The sequence below is a fragment of the Pipistrellus kuhlii genome, unplaced genomic scaffold (genome assembly GCF_014108245.1).
Source record: "Pipistrellus kuhlii isolate mPipKuh1 unplaced genomic scaffold, mPipKuh1.p scaffold_m20_p_4, whole genome shotgun sequence".
NCBI classification, from domain to species: Eukaryota; Metazoa; Chordata; class Mammalia; order Chiroptera; family Vespertilionidae; genus Pipistrellus; species Pipistrellus kuhlii.
The window spans coordinates 29869390-29890493 of record NW_023425540.1 but is presented as its reverse complement, the minus strand read 5'-3'; the positions used below and the strand labels follow the sequence as shown (position 1 = coordinate 29890493).

Genomic DNA, 21104 nt, shown 5'->3' with positions numbered 1-21104 from the left:
GAGCATATAAGCTAAAAATAGGCTAACCAAGCACATGCTGACAGTAAATAACACATCTATTTAACAATCTTTTGGTGTATATAAAACTGTGATTCTTAATTTATGGATTTATATGTAAAGGGTATAAACAACTCTGCTTTAAATATGTCATAAGCTATTATAAATATACTGGTACATTCATATTGTCCATTTATTTTAAAAAGCACGCTTGTAAACTTTTTCTTTAATAGTGTAAGATTCAATACTCCCTGCCCTTTAAAGTGCTTTAATCTAGTGTAATATAGTCAATATACTAACAAACTTATTAATGAACTATTTGTCTACACATATAAATAAGTGCTTTGGTAATGTGCAGAATCATTAATGTGCTGAATGCTTCCTAAACTAAGAGGTCTGTGATTGGTGATATGTATATATTATTTAGTATCTTACATCAAATTTATTTATTATTACTAACAGATAAGGAAAATGAGGCTCAGAAATGATTTGTCCAAGATTGCCCATCCCTCACTCATGGTGAATAATGAAGCCTACATCTATCTGACATAGTGTCTATAAAATCATACTCCTGACAGTGTGGCAGAGAAACTAAAATGTTTCACAAAGGTAAGATTTTTGTATTGAGCTATTTAATTGTCAATCCTATTTTAAAAATGAAATTATAAATATATATTATCTCTATATTTATGTACATATTTTTATAGAAAAAGAATAGAAATGTATATTGCAGTGGCTATTTCTAGGTGAGAAATATGATGATTTCATTTTCTTTGTTTTGTGGTAGGAATTTTCTGCAATAAATATTTTAAATAGAATATTTACGTAAAATACTTAAATAGTATATTCGCCTGAATAAAAGAATTAGCAAAGAAACAAAGATTCTTGCTCCTGAAGTACATGGTTACAAATATGGAAGAGTGGGAAGACGAGAATGTACCCTGTGGTGTGGGCCTGTAATTAGATTATCAGAATATCTCCCAAGTCTACTAGCTAAGAGAGCCTAGAAGCAATAGGACCCAGCACCCAATATTGATTTCTAAACATTCTTCTCCACTACAAGAAACCAGAGCACCTTAGGAAAAAGAATGATTTCAGGATGGGGCAAGGGAAGTATAAGTCTAGAATATCTTGTTCAGTCAGAAAATAAAGAAGTGCTCAAATAAAAATGGAAAAATATCGAACAGGAGCCAGTTTGACGGCGCTACCACTGACCTAATCAAAATAAAAAATATTTATTTTGAGCATCAAAACCAATAACGATTAAAAACATACTATAACCCATGAAATGAGATCCTACGAGTTTATAATGATATGCATAAGTAAATAGGGAAGAAAGGACAGCTCTTTTATAATGGAATGCAAACTATAAATATAAAAGGAATGGTGGAGTTAGAAAATCACCAGTGAATACTAAAACTAATGGCGAAAGTTTGATAATCTCACTACAGCTAAATATTATTGATGCATTATCTTGGATTGGTTCCTGGACTGGGGGTAGGGGTGCAGAACAGCTCTAAAGGACATTATTAGGACAAATGACAAAATATTAACTTTGCGAATTAGACACTACTTAAGGTTTGTGAGCAAAGAAATAATAAGTATTATATCAATATTAAATTTCCTGATTTTGATAATTAAATTGCTTATATAAAAGTCCTTGTTTTGTCTTAGCCAGTTCGGTTCAGTGAAAAAAGAGCATTGACCCAGAGACTGAAAGGTCCTAGGTTCAATTCTGGTCAAGGGCACGAACCTTGGTTGCAGGCTCGATCCCTGGTCCTGGTCAGGGAGTGTGCTGGAGGCAACCACTCGATGGGTCTCTCTCACACTGATGTTTCTCTCTGTGTGTCTCTCCCCCTTCCTTCCACTAACTTTAAAAATCAATGGGAAAATATTCTCCAGTGAGAATTAACAAAAAAATTAAAAATAAAAGTCCCTGTTTTTAGGAAACAGATTCTTAACTATTTAGAGCACATGTGTCAAACACAAGGCCCGCGGGCCAAATCCGTCCCGCCAGGCCTTGCAATGTGGCCCGCACCGCGCTGTCATCACTGCACTCCGCTGCGTTTCCATCACAATGACAGTTTATGACTGTTCAGTAAACCATTCGGCCCGCGATTTAGGCTGGATTATAGATTTTGGCCCCTTCTCTGATTGAGTTCGACACCCCTAATTTACAGGAAAGACCTGACATCACTAAAGTGCACTCAAATAGTTCAAGAAAAACACATTATCTAGATACACAGACATAGCATCTATAAAGCACTTGCAAATGTAAAAAAAAAAAAAAAAAATGTAAACCACTGGCAAATCAAGGTGAAAGCTATATGTGTTCATTCATTGCACTGTCCTTATAAGTTTTTGGTAAATTAAAAATATTTTCAAAGTAACCATCTCTTATGATTTGAATGCTTAGTCCCTGGGATCTATGGAAAATAAGCTTGTCTAGGCCTTAAGAAAAATATTCCATTCTATTCAACATTGAGACACCATGCCAGGCCCTACAGACCAGCTAGAGCAGTGGCTCTGAGTGTGGTGCCCAGACTGCACCTATAGCACCAGCTTCACCTGAAAACTTGATAGAAATGCAAATTCTCCAATCCATCCCAGACCTATCCATGCTATACTGTTAGAATATAGCACAGTAAGAGGGTGTAAGATAGTAAGTCACTTGAAAACAAGATTATGGAGAACAATGATAGATTATTTCTATAGTTAATATGGTATACAATAAGACACTACTAAAGGTTTGTGAGCAAAGGGATAATATAATAATTATATTAAGAAGATCACTCTAGTAGTAGTATATAAAATGGATCATTTCTGGGAGATTTTAGAGGAAAAAAACAGTTTACGTTTCCCTAGAGTAGTGCTAAGAAATAGATGTTTTGAACTGGGAGTAGCCTAAGGAAGTAGAACAGGACAGAGAAGAGATCCACAATGGATAGCACAGGCACAAGGATAAGAATAGGGGAGGAGGTGAAGAAGAGACAAAAGCAATAAAGGTTACTGAGAATTCCGGGCTGATGGCTGAGAGAAGAATTTGAATTCAGGTTAATTCAAGAAGACTTCCTATAGCTGGGCCTTTTAAAGGCTCAGGATCCCAGCCTTGTAATCCTATAAAAGCATGTTCTTCTAAACAGTGTCAACTAAGGAAGCAGTAATTCCGGCCTTGTGATTCTATAAAGCACATTCGTCTAAACAGTGTCATGTAAGGAAGTGGTTTTCAGACTTGCAGACTTTAGAGACCTGTAAACATTCCAAACAAACTTTAATAGATGAGATGCTTTTTAATTCTATAAATTGAGAATTTTGAAAAACACTTCTATTAGCTGTTGAGAGGATAAATTGGTAAAACTACTTTGGAAAAAAATGGCACTATCTCAAGGAGCTGAAAGTGTACCTGCTCCACAGAATATGGGTTGTGCGTAGTGCAGTTGCTAAGCACATATCAGTTGAATCAGGGCTCGGATGCTGCTGACCTGCAGGAATTTGGACAAAATTACTTACCCTCTCAGCTTCTTGATCTATGAAATGTGGGCAACAATACTATCTACTATAGTTCTGAGGACTAAATGAACACATACAGGGTACTTAGAAGAGCTCCTGGCACCTGGAAGTGGTAAACATCACCTACCATATGATAGCGATGAGGATGGCAGTGGGCACCCAGCAATGCCATTTTAAGACAAGCCCTAGAGAAAACTCTTACTAATGTGCATCGGAGAAATGTGCAAGGATGCTGTCCCCAAATGCTTAAAATAAAACCTATATGGAAAGAATCGCAAAGTCTGTGAACAGGAGAAAAATAAACTGGCATAAGCATCCAGTGACTATATCATTTAAAAGGAATAAACAAGTACTACACACAAAAACATGGGTAAGTGGAGAAAGAATAATGTTAAGCAAAAAAAATTATGATTAGATGGAGCAAAAGTCAGTTAAATCCTTGAACTTTTCTGTATGTTTAAAATACCTTACAAAGTAAAAAAAAGGGGGGGAAAAATGAGTTCATCAATTTGGATATATTTTTTAAATAGACTACATTTTAATATGTTTAGTTTGAAATAATTTTAAACTTACAGAAAAGTGGAAGAGTAATATAAAATTTATTTCTTTTTATGCAAAATCACTAATTTTTAATATTTTGCCACACATCTTTTCCTCTCTTTTTGTTTAGTTTATATTGGTATGTAAAAATAACTAGCATTTATTGAGCACCGTACTAAGCCTCAGTTTCTGATCACATTCTCTATCTACTCTTTGGTTCTGTCTTGGGTACTCATGAGATTCCACTGTATCCTTACAAAAATCTCCTTTACTAGCTAGCTAAATGGTTCTTGGACAATGACCCTATAAAGTACAGACTAGAACAATACATCATCTTAGTGAATTAACCCATGAGATAGTTATCTTCAAGAAGTAACCGAGAAATGGAGAGTTTAAGTAAATTTTCTAAAGGAAACAACAACACAAGGTGAAACTAGGATTAAAGCCCACATGTCAACTCTGCAACTCTAGGGCTAACTGGAATGAGGAACACCAGAGACACGGAAAACAATTAGGAATCAGCTATTTTAGGAGGAGGTAGTGAGAGACACACATAGAGGAATGAATGAGGTAATAGACATGAAAGGGCAAGTAAAAAAAAAAAAACATAGGATTGTCTATTGGGTTAGGGATAACGGGCGGGTAAAGAAGCCAAACGTGATACCAAACTATTTTAGCTTGGCTCATTGGAAGAACCATGGTGCCATTAATAGTAGCAGTAGAAAATTAGGACTGGGGCATGTTTTTGTGGGAGAAAAATACACTTACTTTTGGTTGCCATTAGTTTTAAGTAAACTTGTTTAAACGGGAGTTGGAAATGTGGGCCTGAAGCTTAGAGGTAGAAAAAGGATTTGGGAATTATTTTAAATAAGTGACTTCATTGAAGTTTTTATAAACCTCACAAATTCACTAATATATACAGGGGTAATTCCAGTATTGCACAAGTTACAAAGCTTTAAATTAAGAGAAAAAAAAGATTATTTTTAATCCTAAAAAGAGACTGCTTTAGATTTCTAATTTTATATTAAACCGTATGGTAACAAATTTACTGGACTCAAATGATAAAATAAAGCAACAAAATCTATTTAGTTCTTAGTCAGTTAGCGACACACACACACACACACACACACATACACACACACACAAAGTCTTATACCTTTAAAGGATATTATAATGGGTTGAGTTGTATAGTAAAAATACATGCATATAACACATAAAAGGACTTGTTTTTATGTCCTGCATTTCTCCATGGAGCTTAAAATTCTTTAACAGACATTATCTCATTGTTTTAAGAACTGTGATGAAACAACCTGACATTTATATAACACCATTCATTTTCAATAATCACAAAGGGCTTTCCAAACCCTGGAAGAATGACTGCTCATGTCCAACATGTAACCACTGAGGGATGGAGGTGGGCTGGGTGGGCAGAGAGGTGAACAGGACTGTGGTAGATATTCTGTAGAACACAGCAGTAACGTTATACAACCATGTACAAAAGGAAGTGGAAGACATTAAACTGAAACCATGAAGAAACAAGCAGAAAAGATCCAAGGTAAGATTGCATTACGCTTGTTAAATTTGAGAAAAATATTAATACCATGGGGCTTATTCCCATTCTTGTGGTTTAGTCAAATAATATGTAGATACTTTCAAGATTTAAAAACAGTATCATCTGCTAAATCAAGAATTCCATTTTCTATTATTTTTGTGTGTGTGGGTTATGGTCTTTTTTTGCAACTGTCAACCATATTCAGGATTCTGAATTATTACTAATTATGTCAACTGGGAAAATTAAATATTTGTGTGTTCTATTTTGTCCTTATCAGGTGTATTAGTCAGGGTTCTCCAGAGAAACAGGAACAATAGATGCATATATAAGCAGAAAGAGCTTTATGAAAATATTGTATACTTTACATGCTTAAACCTTACAATAAACAAATAAACATACCCATTTCACAGATGAGAAAACTGAGGCCAAGAGAGGCCAAGTGTTGTAGGTATGTTTTTGTTTGCGTAGTGTGCTTTTTGATCCATTCTTCTGGTAACAAATCCTGTCCCTATGCCAAAGTGATATGTGGTCAATCAATGAGTTGTCTAAATCCTGAGAGCTGGGTGCTCAAGAAGGCTAGAAAAAAGCTAGGGTGAGTGTCTGATGATAGATCCTAGAAAGAGTCCAAGAGCTCTTGTACCCAAGACGCTGTAGTGGCCTCTGGTCTTCCTACCCTTCTGAAGCTTAGCTATTCGGTGCTTTGTTCCATTTTGTGGGCTCTCTCAGTATCCTATCCTGTGGCTTTTCCTTTAGAAAATTTAAATTGTAGTTGGTTGTAACCAAGGATCTTAAGAAATATATAGATACATTATATAATACACAGAAGCAGAGAGATATCAATAAAAATACAAACTTAGATTTTTCTGACTTCAAAGGCTGTGTTCTTAACCATGACGTCTCAATGGTTTTTGAAAACTGGGATCCTGCAATGTTATCTGCCACCAAAAGAAATTATAACATTCTCCCAATTTTATATCTTGGCTTCTAAGTAAACTTTTTGAAAGTAGTTAAGCTAACATGGAAAATCTTGTAAAATTAATCTATTAATATAACTTCACGGCTGAAAGGGAAGTCCTTTATTGGGCATATCTGATATTGGATATTATATAAAAAGGACTGCCAAAGGTATAAGAAAATGACACTCCAGCTGCACTCTTTCTCAGTCGTGAGAGGAAAGGAGACAATGCCTTCAGAGAAGAGGGTGAAGAGTGAAAAGAGCACGGACTTTCTGTTGCAGGTTAACACAATGGAAAGACCCACACACTAAGATTCTTCTAGCTCCACGGTTGTGTGAAATGAGCTCAATAAATTCTCCGAGTTTCCATTTCCCTCTCTGTCCAATGGGGACGGTGATGTCTATCTCCATATGGTCACGGTGAGAATTAAATCGCAGTCGGTCCTCCCTATCTGCGGGTTTCAGGCCTGCAAGATTTAACTAACTGCGGACTGAAGATACTTAAGGAAAAACCCTCAGAGGGTTGCAAAAAACAAAATTTGAATTTGCCATTCACTGAGCACTACATTGAATCCACGTGAATGAAGTAATGTTTACACATACCCTGGTGCACTCTTCATGCAAATATAGGTTCTGTGCAAATACTATCATGTTTTATATAAGGAACTTGAGCATCCACAGATTTTGGTATTTGTGGGGGTCCCGGAACAAATCCTCCATTGATAGCAAGAAAAGGCTGTAAATAACATTTATAAAGCTTATAGTATAGATCCTGGCACATAGTAAGCATTTATGAAATGGCAGTTGTTATTATTGCCATAGTCATTCAACTGAGTCCGGTAACAATGGTTAGGGGACTGACAGAAGGCTGCTGAGAAGAGTTGGGAAATATACAAAACTGGAAATTCAAAGGATAAAAGTATCTAGTGGGTAGATATTTTTAATTTTGTTAGGATCTCCGCAGTGTGTGTGTGTGTGTGTGTGTGTGTGTGTGTTTAATCTTGTATTTATTGTGACAGGTAATACACACATTGAAAAAGTGCACAGATTTAAAATGTAGAGCTCAATGATTCAGCACAAAGTGAACACCCATCAGGAGGTCAAACCCCGCTGGCCCTGCAGAAGCACACCTGTTGCTCACCCCAGCTGCTGATGAATCTCACTCTCCCCTACAAAAGCAATTTCTATCCCACCCTTTGTGATAATCACATCCTTTCTTCATAATGTTACCACTTCAGCATGTTACTAAACTCTAAATTGTGCCTACTTTTTTCCATTTTATATAAATGGAATCACATCAACTATTTCTTGTGTCTAGCTTCTTTGGCTCAACACTATATTTGTGATATTTGTCCATATTGCTGTGATTTTCATTGGTATATAATATTCTATTGTATGAATCTACCACAGTTTTTAATCATCCCATTGGTGATGGATGTTTGTGCTGTTTCTTCTTTTTGGTTGTTACAGATAATACAATCATGAAAATCTTGTATGTGTGCATACATTTCTGATGATTATGTACGTAACAGTAGATCAGTGAATCACAGAATATGTATAATTTTAACTCTGGCAAAAAATGCCTATTGTTTTGTGAAATGGTTATATCAATTTACACTCCCAATTCCAGAGGACAAGAGTCCTAATATTCCACATTCTCAGTAGCAATTAATACTCTCACTCTTCTGGTGGGTGTGTAGTATTGGCTTCAATTTGCGTTTTCATGGAAATTTTCTGAGGATTACTGGATATTGAATATATTCCTCTGTGAAATAGGTATTATTCTCCTTCCCCCCCCCCCCCCCCCATTTTACTTTGAGTCATCTTTCTCATCAATTAATAATAGTCCTTTAGTATTCTGGCTATGTTGTAAATATCTACTATTCTGTAGTGTGTCTTTTCACTTCAGGGTCTTTTGATGAACAGAGGATTTTAATATAGTAAAACTTAGCAAACAATTTTTTTATGATTAGTTCTTTTTGTTTCCTAGTCCTTAAATATCTACATCAAAGTCATAATGACATTCTCCTAAAATGTTTTCCAGAAGTTTTATTACTATGTCTCTTATATTTAGATCTATGGTCTACCTGGATGGAATTGATTTTCATGTATGGTGTGAGTTAGGGGTCAAATATTTTTCTGTCCTCAAGTTAATCACCTAATAGTTGTAGCCTCATCATTTGAAAAGACTCCCCTTTTCCCCATTGCTTTTCAGGGCCACCTTCATAGGCTCCCTGTTCTATTGCATATATCTATCTGACTGTCACGTGTCAGTCCCACACCATTATAATTATTTAACTTTATAATAATATCAGATAGAATGATTACTCTCTTCATCCCCTTTATGAGTGTCTTAGCTACTTGGGTTTCCATATAAATTTTAAAATCAGCTCATCAGATTCTACAGTGTTAAATTTTGATTAAAACTGCATTAAAATTTAAAGAAAAGTCTGGGAAAATCAACATAGTACAGTTCTGTATTATCCAATCGTAAATATGGTACATCTCTCCACTTCTTAAGATAATTTTTAATGCCATTCTATGAAGTTTTCTGTGTCTTGCAAATCTGTGTGACATTTTCCCCAACGTATCTCACAGTTTCTTATGCTAATGTAGATGAGATCTCTTTTTAAATCTCATTTTCTAAATTTTGTTGCTGTGACAATGCAAATGGTTTTTGTATTCTACATTTATATAGTTATCTTGTAAACTCACTTATTAATTTTAACAATTTATCCATAGATTCCTTTGGATCATGTATACATATAATTGTACCAGAGATCAAAAACAGTTCTTTGCTTTTTAAACTGTTTAATTTTGAATTCTTGCCTTGTTCAGCAGCCTAGGACCTATAGTACATCTTTTAAAATGTAATAATGTGCATCATTCACTCATTCTGGATATCACCACACCATGTGCATGTTATCTGCTGTCTGTTTCCTATGGTACCCTTTATAACAGTTCAGACCTATTTCTAGTGTGTTACAATGTTTTACTAAAATCATGAACACATGTTGAATTTTATTAAATGCTCTTTCTCCTTCTATCAAAATGATAAAATGGTTTTTCTCTTCATTCTAATACTGTGGTAAATTATATTGGTTGCTTTTGCATATAAAGCCAAACTTGCATTCTTGAAATAAATCCAAATTTGTCAGGATGTATTATGTATTGAAAATATTGCCTTATTTGATATATTAGTATTCTGTTTAGAATTTAAGGAGGTGGGTTTATGATTTTCTTTTCTTGCAATATCTTTACTAGGTTTTATTATCAAGGTTATACTGGCTTCAAAAGTCGAAGAGAAAAAGTGTTCCCTCTTTTTGTATTCTCTGAAAGAGTTTCATTGAGATTGGTGTTATTTGTGTAAGTCTTAAGTTACAGATATGATTTCTCTAATAAGAGTGATATTCAGAATCCTACTTCTTCCTAGATTAGTCTTGGTAAGGTGCAATAATTTTTAGTTGCATACAGTTTTTATAATATCATCTTAAAAACATTTTAGTGTTGGTAGGATCTGTAATTATGTCTTTTTAAAAATTGTTGGTGATTATTTACACCTTTTTCATACAGTTTCACTAAAAATTTAACAATGTGATTTAGTCTTTTAAAAGAATTGGTCTTTGTAATTCTTATACTTTATGTATGTTTTCTACGACATTAATTTCTGCTTTTATTTTTAATTATCTCCTTCTTTCTTTGGATTTAATTTGCTGTTCTCGTTTCCAACTTCTTAGGATTGTCTTTGAATTTCAAGAACAAAGTAAGGATATTTATTTTAAAGACTGTTTCTGATCATTTCAGTATCTAGAGTCCCTCTAGAGTTCTATTGATTTTTTCTGCTGGGTTTTAGTTGCTGATAATATCTTTTTATGTGCCTGGCTATTTTTTATTGTATACCAGGTAATCTATTTGCTAAATTGTTTATTTAAAAAAAAAAAAAAAGTAACATTTAAAATGGTATTTTCCTCCACTGATGATTTACATTTGCTTCTGCCAGTGCCCAAAGGCTCTAGCAATTCAGGATCACTATAATCTAATTTCAGGAACCGAGAAGATTAGAAGCTGTACCTATACAGGCCTGTCCACTTCCAATTGACCTGCACTAATAGAGAAAAGCCTTGAGGCAGCCAGACCAAAGCAAGAGGTAGTCACAAACATCTACTTTCCAGGCCCAGCACCCATTCCCTCAACCCTTTCCCCAAGAGGCTGCTAAAAGCACCGCACTGCCTTTCAGCCCCACCCTGTGCCCCATGAATTCAGCAAATTTTCCTAAGGGGAAGAGTTGCCCCAAACTCCGGACTTCCATTCTTCACTGGCTCTTAGCCTTGAAATTCTTCACTTCTTTTTAGTTTTCCAATGTCTTAAAAGAGTTTTCAAAAAGATTTCTAATGCTCTTTTTAGCAGTCTAAATTGTTATAAAATCTATTGAGTTTTTAATATCAACTATTATTTTTTATTTCTAGATTTCCTTTGTTTTAAAATCTGCTTGTTCTTTATATTTTTAAATGTATTTCTTGAAATATAAATACGTTTTTAACATTCAAGGGTTAATAAAATCTTGAGAATTTATGCATCTGATTTTGTAGTCTGTTGTTTCTAATAGTTTTTTTGTCAGGGTGTCTGAACTGAGAGTGTGTGTTGTGTGTGTTCATTCTAAGCTACTCATTTTCTTTTGTACTTTCTTCAAGGACAGGGAATAAAAGTGGGTTCCTCCTGAAAGGATTTATGTTTCCTTGTATCAGACTTCTGGGGGCACTAAGAATCCAGGATCATTTCCAACTAAATTCTTGGCTGGAGAATTTTGAGGCCACCCAGGCTCAGTGAATTGGGGCTCCAAACTGATGGGAAGGCTGCCTTGTGGCTACAGTCCCTAGGACATGCTCTTGCCCTAAAATATTCTGTGCCATAATTCAAGATAGGCAGTTTTCCTGCAGTCCTCTGATGACAGTGAGGTGGCTGCTAATTGCTAATTCTCCCTGCCACTAAGGGTGAAATCTCTGAGTCCCCAACTAAATAGGAGAGTCTTTTATTAGACGACTACTACCTTGGGAAGCCCTAGGCTTTATATTCCCCCATTGTAAGACTTCAAAAAAGTGCCCCAGTTCACCCAGTTTATCAATTGTCATTAGAGTTAAAGCTACAATCTAGTCCTCCACTTACTTCTCTTCCTTCATAGATATATTTACTTATTCCCTGGTCTAAATACTCCTTATTTTGTTTATCTTTTTATTTTAAGTTCATAGGAACATATGAGAAGATATTTTCATGTTATATCCAATATTTTTAGTTGTTTTCAGTGGAAGGATCGGTTTGTACTCTTACTCTGTCATGTTGCCAGAAACTGATTTTTTATAACATTTAAAATTTCGTCATCCATTCCAAAATTATGTTTAGTTTTTGAAAAGGCACAGTAAGCATGATAATAATTTGCTCTTTAAAAGACTCTAGGTTTACTAAGGGGTTTCAAAAACAAGTATTCTCACCAAAACCAAAGTGAAGTTTAATAAATACCAATTAAAACTTTATAGACTGTATCTACTCGAAGTTGGATCAAACTGAGGAATGGAGTCATGGAAGAGCACTGGACTGGAAGCCAGGGGACCTGAGTTCTAGTCCTATTAATCTGCTGTGTGCTTCTGGGTAAGTCCCTTCATTGGCTGGCCTTTGGTTTCCCGTATACATAATGGAAGGGTAGGACTGGATGTTCCACTTAGAACCCAAACCGTGACAACGGCACAGAAGTATGCAATGTAAATAGAGCATACTCAAGATCAAGAGTTTTGATGCACAGGGTATTTCTTAAAGCGAGCCTACTTTCACATTTTAAACATACTGCAGCAGTGTTTTAAATAAGCTTACACTCTGGTGTGGCCACTTAAAAAAACAATATAAACTATTTTTGTACTTCAAAATAGATGTTTAATGATTCTTAATATTTTGACATCATCTTAGTTCTGAGAACTTTATTATTCTCTTTGTTCTTTCTGGCATTTCAAATTCTTTAATGTAGTTATTAGTATAATTTAGGGATTATCTGCCTTTTGCATGAGAAATTGCTAATATTCAAGAGCTGCATCTGTACCATGTGCCAGGAGTTGATGTGAAGAATTCTGAAACTATAACCATCTAAAACTGTCAGCATACTGCATTAATCATTTTAAAAAATCAATCTAATGCCACATGGATTAACCTGTCCAAAAAAAGTTTTAATGCAACATATTCACAGGTTTACACTATAAAACTGTGAAAAGAGTATCTTTTTCAAATTTGATTAAGTGCTGCAAGATGCTGAAGAAAGTCAGCACTCAAATGAATTATATGTTTGATGTCATTTTTGGCAAAACCTCAGAAAATGTCACATAAAAGAAAAACATCATACTTAAAATAAGGTCTTGACAGCAGTCTGGAATAGTTAAGAGCTCCATTCCTAAATGGGAATGCTGGTTGTAATCAAACTTTTAATGACGAGAGTAGTCCCTTGCCATGAGACAATCTAAATACCAAGACAAAATAAAAAACACCACATGTTCACACACACACACACACACACACACACACACACACACACAGAGACAGCCCTCACCTCATTTACTTTCTAAAGTGGACAAATTTGTAATTATGTCAGTTCAGTCTCCAAATATCTAATGCAATTTATAAAATTTCCTTGCAGATTTATCAGTGGCCACTTGAGACGTGAAGAGGTGGCAGGCTACCAGGCAGTGTCAGCAGGTTTCTGCTTGTGGTTTTGTTTTAATTTATGAGAGTTCTAAATAACTCCCATCATAATGAGATGAAGTCCCTGGGTGCCAGTATCATCACATCCTCTACCTAGAGCTGAAGACGGGAGGAATTTTTCATCTCTTCACAACATTCATGTCTTCTCTATCTTACTCTCTCTGATATGATAGAATTAAGAGGAACAAATACCCCTAAAAGCAGGTTATATGGTACATTTAAGAGTTACTGGCCAATTTCACTTGAAAGTTTTTTGTTTTTTTAAAAAAAAGGCATATTACAAACAAGATTATCATAAAATATTATGGAAAAAAAGACAAATGTATATTTCTGGCATGAAGATTAAAAAGCCCAGAAAAATAAATATCGCAAAGTTAACTGGCTGTTTTTGGAAGAAGTATTATAGGATGATCTTACTTTTTATCTATATGCTTTTCTGTATTTCTGATATTTTTTGCAAAAGACATATGTCACTTTTATAATTGGAAGAAATAATTTAGTTTTTATTAACAGTTACCACCAAATATTAATGCTTAGCTGTATCAATGAATAAACTTAAATTTTTCTGGATTAGGAATGGCATCAATATTGATAATAAGACAAACTAGAGTTGTGACAAATATAGCTAAAGGCTCTTGTTAAATTTCCTACATTGGAATATGTCAATCACCAGACAGAAAGAATGCTTATTAAAAAACTATATAGAGATAGTGAAGGGCTGCAGAGAGATATCCTTAACATACTGGTTCCTAGAGATGAGTTCTAAGTTACCAACAGGAGGTCTGTAGGATGGTATAGAATTTAAGAAATAGAAAAATATATAAATTAGTTAGGGTTTATTTTTCAAGGCACATAAAAATTAAATTTGCTCATAATGTATGGTTCTAAAATAAATTTCAACAAGACTTGCTCTTGATGTCTACATATCCAAAAAAGAACAAAGTGCTTTATGGACTCTCAAATTAAAGATGATCACCTCATATTCACTTTACCAAGAGATTAGATTCTTTGTCTAATTGTCAGGCTATATGCATCTTTACACTCGCTATATACCTTTAAAAGTTTTTATTATTTAAAAAATTATATGACTGTAAGACATGGCTAGACATGTGCTTTCTGGCTCATGAAGGTAATAACATGTATGCACTAAAATTTCACTGGGGAGACTGGTGGTCCTGACTAAAAAGGGAAGCTTTATTTTTCAAAGACTTCCAGGAAACAGGATGCTCTGCACAACTGAATATTTCAGATAAGAGAATCTTATCTTTAAATTGCTAAAATTACTAATTTTTTTCTTGTCAATTAGGTTAGAATTATTGCCCATACTCTATTATTTAAGCAATAATAAATAGCAGCTAAACTTTTCTTAATGACTCAAGATTATTATAATAAGCATCTGCATGTTCTCTAAGAATAAATGAAGTATCATCTACAGCAAAGGTTTCCATAATAATCCACTCCTATGTTCCTGTGTTTCCTTACTTTCCTAGTGTCAGGTGGTCAGCTTTCATCTCTTACTGTTGTCAAAATAGATGTCTTTACCTATGTCTTTCTCTCTCATTTTTTTAGCCCAGTAATACAGTCAGCTAGAGAGATCCATAGGCCAGTTCCTGCCCTTGCTTTTCTTTTGCTTGTTCATTTATTTACTAGAGGCCTGGTGAATGAAATTGATGCACTGAGGGGTCAGGGGGACCTCAGCCCAGGCCTAAACTGGCAGGTGGACATCACTCTTGCAGTCTGGGAGCCCTTGCTCCTTACCACCTGCCTGCTGCTCACTGCTCCTTAGTGCTGCTGTGAGGTGGGAGAGGCTTCCTCCATCACTGCTGCACTCACCAGCTGTGAGCTCGGCTCCTGGCTCCCCCCTGTGGGATTACACTGACCACCAGGGGGCAGCTCCTGCATTGAGCATCTTCCCCCTGGGTGGTCAGTGCGCATATAGCAATTGGTCGTTCTTGTTCCACTGCAAAGGTCACTTAGGCCTTTATTATATAGATTTTTTAATCTTGAGATATATAGCTAATATAGTCATACATTTTATGAATTTACCCTCTTAAAAGGTACTCTCCCTGACTTTTATTATTATTTAATCTATTTTGAACTTAGAACCAGATAATCAATTTGTTAGCAGCCTGACCAAAGTAAGAAACAAAGAGTATTACTGGTTTAGTAATACTGATCCAAGAGGCTTTCAATGAATCAAGGGCATATACTTTCAGTTTCCTACATAAATGACATTAAAAGTTAGTACATAGATTAAAAGTAGACTATAGGAAAAATAGGTCTCATACTTCTGGCCCCTAAGAAAAATAATTCAAGAGTACTTGAAAAAATGAACTACTTTGAAAAAAGGATTTTTGCTTAGTTTGCTCAAAAAGAGGAATTAATTCTATATGGTATTGGACATAGCACAAAGCTAACATTCCAAAGGGATTTCTGTTTCTTATAAAAACCAAGATTGAGCTACTTTAACATTATAGTTAGATAGATGAAAAGTAGTCAAAAACTATAGATACATTTTCACAACCTATCAAAACCTGAGGGGCCCTAGTCTGACTTAATCCAGAATTAAAAAGTTAGTTTGAAGAAACCTGAAATGGACCAGTGCAATTTGAGAGGAACTAAGCACCTCAGGGATGTGCTTTCTGAAGAGGCTTTAAAATTCTTTATTGATTTACAAGCTCCGGTTGCCCCTTCCTCCTCTAATTTCTTGCACTAGCCATAGAGCAGGTATTGTGTGCTTAGAACTTTGAAAAGAGGATCTGACACCTTATCTCCCTAAAGCTGATTAGAGAATATGTCCAAACCTATATCTCTAAGTGACTATGTGCAGTTTGGTACTAGTTTGATACGATGAAAATAAAAAAAACCTGGGAAGTACTTAAAAACACAATTTAATGAAAAGGATTATATAGTTTATTAAAGTACTTGACAGAGCCAACACAGGAAACTAACTCTGTCTCCAATTAACTACCAATCTTATTTAAAATTTATTACCCCCCACAAACATCCTCTTTATAGGCCTGGGTGATTTACAAGGGGACTAACGAGACCCCTGGGTTGCAAACAGAACTGTCCTGCAGCACATCTCTCCTGACAATGCTGTCTCTAAATAAAACACTACACTTCTTGTTTATCCACATTGGGGTGTTACAGCTACTGCAACTCTGCATTCAAAAAGGTATGTAACTCCTTAGAATTTTAAGTTCAACTTTTTGCTACTATAAAAATTCTAATCATCTACACTAATAAAAGAATAAGATGCAAATTGACAGTACCATCATGACACCCACCAGCCAATTAGGAGTGAGTATGCAAATTATCCTAACAAAGATGGTGGGTTAATTTGCATACACAGGTGCAGAGCAGCCTAGTACACTTGTGTTGTTGCCATGGTGTTGACAAAGGCATTCCGCACCACCCCAAGCCACTCCAGGCCTCTGGGAAGTGTGGGAAGGTGGAAAGGCAGCTCTAGGCCAGAGCGAAAAGGGGGCTCCAGCTAGAGCAAAGGCGGTGCTGGCAGCCAGGGGAAGGAAGACCCATTCTTGCACAGGTCTTTGTGCATCAGGCCTCCAGTATGACTCTAATAATGATTTTATCCCTTGACATTCTGTTTCTTTCATTTACTAAAGACTTCTTTTATAGATTATCTAAAGCTTTTAAAAAGTAAATAAATGGCAAACTAATGACAAAATTGAACAGGTCATGATCTTCTTATGCAGATATATAATTATATCCATTTTTTTTTTTTTTTTACAATATCCTTATGATATAAGGAATATCAGATCTTGAGCTTTACTAGGAAAACTGAAAATGCCTGGTCTTAGTACTTTTCTGTTTGTTTACTTTTTTAATTTAAATTCTTTATTGTTTGAAGTATTACATCTCCTTTTTCACCCATTGACCTCTCCCTGGCTGCCCACAACCTCCAGCATATTTCCTCACCCCCCTACTGTCTGTGTCCATTGGTTATTCCTATATGCATGCATACAAGTCCTTTGGTTAGTCTCTTACCCTCTTCCCCCCTCACCTTCTCCTGCCTCACACACACCTTCCCCTCCTTTCCCTCTGAGGTTTGATGGTCTATTTGATGCTTCTGTATCTCTGGATTTATTTTTGTTCATCAGTTTATGTTGGTCATTATATTCCACAAATGAGTGAGATAATATGATATTTATCTTTCTCCGAATGGATTATTTCGCTTAGCATAATGCTCTCGAGGTCCATCCATTCTGTTGCAAAATGGTAAGAGTTCTTTCTTTTTTACATCAGCACAGTATTCTATTGTGTAGATGCCCCACAGTTTTTTAATCTACTCATCTGCTGATGAGTACTTAAGCTGTTTCCAAATCTTGGTTATTGTAAATTGTGGTGCTATGAACATAGGGTGCATATATCCTTTCTGACTGGTATTTCTGATTTCCTGGGATATATTCCTAGAAGTGCGATTACTAGGCCAAATGGAAGTTTCCTTTCCTGTTAATATTCCAAAGGATTCTTATAATTATTTGTGTTACATATAATGAGCACTGAATATTACTGTCAAATTCCTATGAAAAATAAAATTAATGTATTTTTAGTCCCTTTGGATTAGCAGATGTAGTCTATGCATCCAGATAAAAATTCCTGGGAAAGGTAGGTCTATATTACAATTTACTACACTCCAAAACATCCACATGGCTCTTTTTTTTTATATTGATTATCTACTTCTAAGTTAATTGGCAAATTAAATTGCTAGATATAAACAAACAGGAAAGTACTAAGACCAGGCATTTTCAGTCTTTTCATATCATGTTCAAAAGACCAAATCATACAGAGTTGCTATAATACTCAAATAATTTAATCTTGGACCAAAAGAAAGTGGCTTACAAAAGCCTGATATGTAGCCATATAGCTCAAACAAGAAATCTTTCCTGAATGTATTCAGGAGGGTATTCAGCTTAAATAACACTTTCCTACTTCTTTTTATGTGATAATCTTACCATGCAAATGCATATGAGAACCTCTAGATCTGTTCCCAGAGTTTACATAATCCTAAACTTGGAGCATCTGTTGGGTGGGAAGATAGGCTACGTTCAACATACGTTCAAGGATGCCTAAAATTCTACTTTGTTTCCACAAGGCTATTCAGTGAGATGACTCATGGTATCATTTTCAATCTTGGGGAAGAAAGATTACTAGACTTAAAAACTGCAAAAAATATGTAAATATCAAGTAAAATATAATGTTTACTGAAATTCATAAATCTTTCAAACAAAATAATTTTCTATCATCTTATCAGCAACACTTGTCAATTTTAAAAGATCAAAATAAGTTTAGAGGAAATATAATCCTAAGAAAAAAGTAATCCATAATGCATTACAGATAGAAGCTAAATATGAATTTCGTTTAGCATTCTAAGAAGATAGTGATAATATAATATTGCTCCTAGTAGCACTCTTAAAAATAATAGAATCAAAATAAAATGACCAACTTAGTGTTCACATTTTGTTTTCTAAATACAAATTCCAGTAAGAGAAACTGGAGTTCCTTGGAGTTCCAGGTGTGCAGAAGGCAAAACACAAGATCAGGCAGGAGCATCTTGTGCCAGAAAGTAAGAAAGAATGCAAAGGATGGGGCAGGATGAAAGGACAGAGGCCAGCCAGAAAAAGTTACTACGGGTGAATGCTGGTATTATTTGAACAACAAAATAATGACAGTTTGGGATTAAAACATAGAATAAAATAAATGTGGATAAGCCATACAGTCATAAATAAGTAAATAAATAAATAATAGAAGAGAGACCTCTCTCTTACAGAAGAATTCCAAGAAATAAAAGTAACAGGGATCAGGGACATACAAACTCACCATTACAACACCAGAGTAAATAACTGTTGACTACAGATAAGACCCACCCATGGATGATGATAAAATTAGTGGGAGAAAGCTTGAAAATAAACCAAATATTTATATAGTCTCAAAGCATCTTCCCCAAATACTTATAATCTCAAAGGGAAAAGGAGTATTTTATAGTGTAGCAGCTCAGCAGACACCACTTTAACCATGTGATCATGATAATATCACCAGTAAAAAGACAACAGACATCCTGTTACCTCTGATATAATGCACTTAGGAAGGACATATCACTTATGTGGCAATCTTGCCCCCAAATGCATAATCTCAATATTAACATGAGAAAACAGCGGGCAAACACAAGGTGAGACATTCTACAAAATATCTAAGTGAGAATCAGGAGACATGATGGAACTCTGGATGGAATCATAAAACAAAAATGACATTAATAGGAAAACTGGTAAATTCCAATTCTAATAAGGTACGTAATTCTAATAAAGTTTATAGTTAGTTACTAGTGCTGTATTTATATTAATTGCTTGGTTTTGACTGTTGCACTATGATTACACAAGACCTTAACATTGAAGGTATAAGGAAAGAAGAAGTACCAAGTTAAAATATAAGCAAATATCCTTACCTTCACTTGATTTTTCTGCTTGTTTTGCTGCATTTTCTACTTTTTTTTGTTTTGCTGCTAAGAGTTCCCGCTTTAACTGTCTTGCTTCTTTTCTGAGCTCTTCACTATAAAGCAAAAACAATCATATAATTATAAAATATACTGAGAGAAAGTTGTTTAGCAAAAACAAGTAATTTATTAAATCTCTAAGAAAAACACAGCTTGTAATGTAATTCATTTTGTTTATGTGTATGTCTACTTGTGATATGAAATATACTTAAAGGATATGTGTACTTGTGATATGGAAATATACTTAAAGGATATTTTTAAGTTATAATAACAATCAATCTGTATATATAAAAGCTAAGCAACCAGCTGACCAGCTGACTGGCCGACTGGCTGTTAGGTATGATGTGTACTGACCACCAAGGGGCGGACGCCCAACCTAGGAGCTGCTAAGCAACAGCAACTTTGCAGAGTGCCCTCTCCCACTCCAGGACCCCCTGGAGTGTGCCAGAATACTGGTTTCGGCCCAATCCCCGCAGACCAGGCTGAGGGACCCCCCCTGCTGGAGAGACCCCGCTCACTCCACAGATACTCTTTGAGTTCTGGCACCGCTCCAGGTGCGGCCGGCAGGGGGGGGACCTCAGGTGGTTGGCTCTAGGGCATGACTGGCCACCTTGCCCAGTCCTGCTCTGCCAGCCACCTTCTAACGAATTTCCTTTCAATGTGCACTAATCCACGTACTGAGCCTCTAGTATAATAGGAATTATTATAAAATATACCTCCTTTCACGTATATCAAACAGAATTAGGTAAGTGATAAATGACCCATTGTTCTCCCACTAATTTATTTGCAAATTTAACATCCTACTATAAGTTTAATAATTTGTGGAGAGCCAAATCAAAGTAAAAATTTTAATATAAGTATTATTAACTAACCTGGGCATACCCCAAAAGATTTGGCTTTAAAATTTACTGAATTCCTGAACTGGTACAAATAACTACCATTTATTAAGCAATTATTACAAGTTAGCTGCAGTGCTAGAATTTTTATAAACTCAATAAAAATTTTAATACCTTTTAATACCCACTTAATACCACAATTTGGCAAATAATTTCCTCTTTTGTGAAAACTACCACAAGAATGTATTCTGATGATGAATACAATCATATATTAAAGGCAAAATGAATGTAAATGGTGGCTTCACTGTAAGCCACTAGTTAAATGACTAGTTTCAACAAGCCAGTTTTAGGACAGGAGATTCAAATTCATGCCTTGGAAAAAGTATTAACTTGTGATGAACCCTTAGGGTTACTTGTGAATAATCAAAACTATGCATTTTATATCTGTAAATGTTAAACATC

The 21104-nt window shown here is 35.2% G+C and overlaps 1 protein-coding gene across 3 annotated transcripts in view; it reads right to left on the bottom strand.

Moving 5' to 3' along the window:
• CWC27 (CWC27 spliceosome associated cyclophilin) overlaps positions 1–21104 on the bottom strand; it is a 143301-nt gene that overhangs the window by 44139 nt on the left and 78058 nt on the right. For all 3 annotated transcript variants that reach the window (XM_036409100.2, XM_036409098.2, XM_045571176.1), the window contains exon 11: positions 19759–19862. In XM_036409100.2, the coding sequence (XP_036264993.1) occupies positions 19759–19862 (104 nt within the window). The remainder of the gene's footprint in view (positions 1–19758; positions 19863–21104) is intronic.